Below are 3,388 nucleotides of genomic sequence, written 5' to 3' on the forward strand. Positions count from 1 at the left end.
TCGCCTCGCTCGACACCTCCCGCAATTTCGCATTCCGACACCTGTTGCTCTGAACCCGGCCCAAGAAGAAGTCGCCTCGCTCGATAAAATTCCAACTCCGTCGCCACCTGTCGCGATATCCTACGGATGGACGCCTCCCCTCCCCCACTTACGCTTTCCTCCCTCTTCCACCGCGAAATCGGAAAGTAAAGTTCTCGAATTCGATGACGTTTCTCTCTTATTGAAGAAAGGGAATCCTCTTCTTGGAATCCTTCTTCTCTTCGATAAAATCGAGATATTTCGTTCTAGGGCATGTAATTAGTTGGAAGATCGGGTGACTCCTCCCACAGATTGGTTTGCACTCCTGTTTCGAACCCCAAAGCAACCCCAGACGATCTCATAAGACAATTACTCGTAAGAGCTTAGGAACCTATGAAGCGATATTTTAAAAAAATCAAATATAAATAATTATTAATAATTATAATTTTTTATTATTTATAGTTATTTATAGTTTATAATTATAAATAATCCCAATGCTGCCGGAGAGTCACCGTTGGAGAGCAAAGGGTTAACTGCTTCACTGGTTTTCGAGATCCTCTGCTCGTTCGATCGCTTTGTACGGTAATTTCGCGACCGCCGTTTTGTTACTCAAACTTGGCTCTCTTCTTTTCCCTCCTCGAAAATCTTCCTCGTTGAATGCTTTGAACCGCGCCGAATTCTTCCTCGTAAATTTGTAACGCAATTAGGGAAGAGGCAACCCGCTTTTCCTTCGTTTTCGCGGAAAACGTTGCTTTCGTTCCGGGTAGACAGGCGGCGAGGCAAACGTGTATAAAGGATCGCGGCGCGGGGAGGCTGGTTACGCTTCCCCTCGAGGGGAGAAAGGAGGAGGAGGAGGGTATTCGCGGCAAGGACGATTCTGGATCGAATTTCGGAAATGCGAGGCACGTGGAAAGGTCCTCCCCGAATTCCTTCCGACTCTGTCTCTCTTCCTCCGGCTCTGCCGAGCGCGTTCTCTCTCTCTCTCTCTTCCTCTCTCGCGTGAGACGAAGAGCACGCGACGAGCATTCCTTTTCGCACGAGCCGTCTTTCGATCTCGAAGCCTCTCGTTTTCATTAATTTTGGGAATTGTTGGAGAGCGGCCCTTGAAATGACGGATGGAAGGGAGGGATCAAAACGAAGCGGCGCCTTTTTCGCGCGGCGCCGAAAATAAACCGCGGCGCAAATTCTTTCGCTTCGCGGGCAAACGTCCCGCTCGGCCGACCAAAATAAATCTATAAAGCTCGGAACGCGGCGGATCGGTTTCTGTGATCGTCGTACATCGATGACGGAGGGAAACGCTCCATCTTTCCTCTCGAGTTTATGATCGAAAAAAGAAATAAGATTTTTCTAATAATAATAAAAATCAATTTCGATTCCACTAGTAAACAATCGTAAAAAGAAGAAGAAGAAGAAGAAGAAGGAAAAGGAAAAGGCTATTGTTTTGACAGATTTGGCATCTGTAACGGTAATCAACGTTCGAACGTTGTTGCGAACGATCAATCGAGCAAACTTCGTAAAGTCTATCCCAAATATACAACGAGTCTGTTCTTTAAACACACACATACACGTACACATACACGACTCGGATCCCCCTCGTAGTATCATTTTAAAGGCTGATTTCCGTCTCTTTTTTCTTTTTTTTCGTCGTATTTTCGTGGTAGGAAGCCGTGCCACAAGAAGCGATAGAATTTCTCTGGCAAGAATTCGAGGTAGGAAGCAAGAAGTCGTTAAGGAGGTGGAGGAGGGGGGGCTGCTTTTATTTCATAGGAAGCGTATCGAGAGGCGATCGAGGTTGCCAAAAACTTGAGGGTTCTCGCGCCGGTGTGTCGCGAGCCTCGTCCGAATATCCCAAGATGTCGATAGGCTCTCCGCTCGTAACTTTTTAACTCGTAAAATCCGGTCGAGGTCACCGTGCTCCGAAATAAATCTCCGTACACGAGAGTTTCACCGACGCGGCCTGTGCGAAACACGACTCCTCCTCTCGTTACGGCGATGGGTTCGAGTTCGATCGACGAGCAAATCGAACACGGAATGTTTTGTTTCGTGTAAAACCGATTCGAACCGATTCGAACCGATTCGAACGTAACCGTAAGAAGCAAATCGAACACGAAAAGTTTCGTTTCGTCTCGTTTCGTTTCGTGTAAAACCGATTCGAACCGATTGGAACCGATTCAAACCTATTCGAACTGATTCGAACGTAACCGAAAAGAGTAATCGAACACGTTTCGTCTCATTTCGTCTCGTTTCGTCTCGTTTCGTTTCGTGTAAAACCGATTCGAACCGATTCGAACGTAACCGTAAGAAGCAAATCGAACACGAAAAGTTTCGTTTCGTCTCGTTCCGTTTCGTGTAAAACCGATTCGAACCGATTGGAACGTAACCGTAAGAAGCAAATCGAACACGAAAAGCTTCGTTTCGTCTCGTTTCGTTTCGTGTAAAACCGATTCGAGCCGATTGGAACCGATTCAAACCTATTCGAACTGATTCGAACGTAACCGAAAGGAGTAATCGAACACGTTTCGTCTCATTTCGTCTCGTTTCGTCTCGTTTCGTCTCATGTAAAACCGATTCGAACCGATTGGAACCGATTCAAACCTATTCGAACTGATTCGAACGTAACCGAAAGGAGTAATCGAACACGAAAAGTTTCGTTTCGTGTAAAACCGATTCGAACCGATTGGAACCGATTCAAACCTATTCGAACTGATTCGAACGTAACCGAAAGGAGTAATCGAACACGAAAAGTTTCGTTTCGTGTAAAACCGATTCGAACCGATTCGATCTGATTCAAACCTATTCGAACTGATTCGAACGTAACCGTAAGGAGCAAATCGAACACGTTTCGTCTCATTTCGTCTCGTTTCGTTTCGTGTAAAACCGATTCGAACCAATTCGAACGTAACCGTAAGGAGGATCCCATCGCGGCGACGAATACGAATCGAAGGTAGAATCGACCAGCCAAGGGGAAGGGTGTTATGGGTGTTTGTATCGTAATATATACGAAAGTAGGAAGAGGAGAGGAGAGGAGACGTACCTTTGTTCGAGAATTCGGGGGAATCCTCGGTAGCTGCGTCCGCTCGACGTGCTCGAAGTAGTATCAGCAAACTTGTCAGAAACACGTGTCCCGACGTGCGCCGCATCTCGAACCGGGAGCCGAGGATCAGGTGTTGTTCGAGTCGACGCGCGGCCCACCACCACCACCCACGTCCGATCGACACCCTCACAGACATTCGACCGATCCTCCTCGAATCCTCGAGTCTTTCTCGATTCGACTCGACTCGATTCGATCAATTTCTTCTCGACGACCGATGTCTTGTTATGCCGCCTCTCCTCTCAGCTGTCCCCTCGATCGGCCGGAAACGAATCGACG

At 47.2% G+C, this 3,388-nt stretch overlaps 1 protein-coding gene across 1 annotated transcript in view; it reads right to left on the minus strand.

Annotated features, from left to right (window-relative positions):
• The window catches only part of LOC102673655 (nephrin), a 10,628-nt gene extending 7,470 nt beyond the window's left edge, over positions 1-3,158 (minus strand). Inside the window, exon 1 of the mRNA XM_031511685.1 lies at positions 3,053-3,158. Within this exon, the coding sequence (XP_031367545.1) occupies positions 3,053-3,158 (106 nt within the window). The remainder of the gene's footprint in view (positions 1-3,052) is intronic.
• Between the last annotated feature and the right edge of the window lie 230 nt (positions 3,159-3,388).

This window comes from Apis dorsata, unplaced genomic scaffold (genome assembly GCF_000469605.1).
Source record: "Apis dorsata unplaced genomic scaffold, Apis dorsata 1.3 scaffold_341, whole genome shotgun sequence".
In the NCBI taxonomy this organism is placed as follows: domain Eukaryota; kingdom Metazoa; phylum Arthropoda; class Insecta; order Hymenoptera; family Apidae; genus Apis; species Apis dorsata.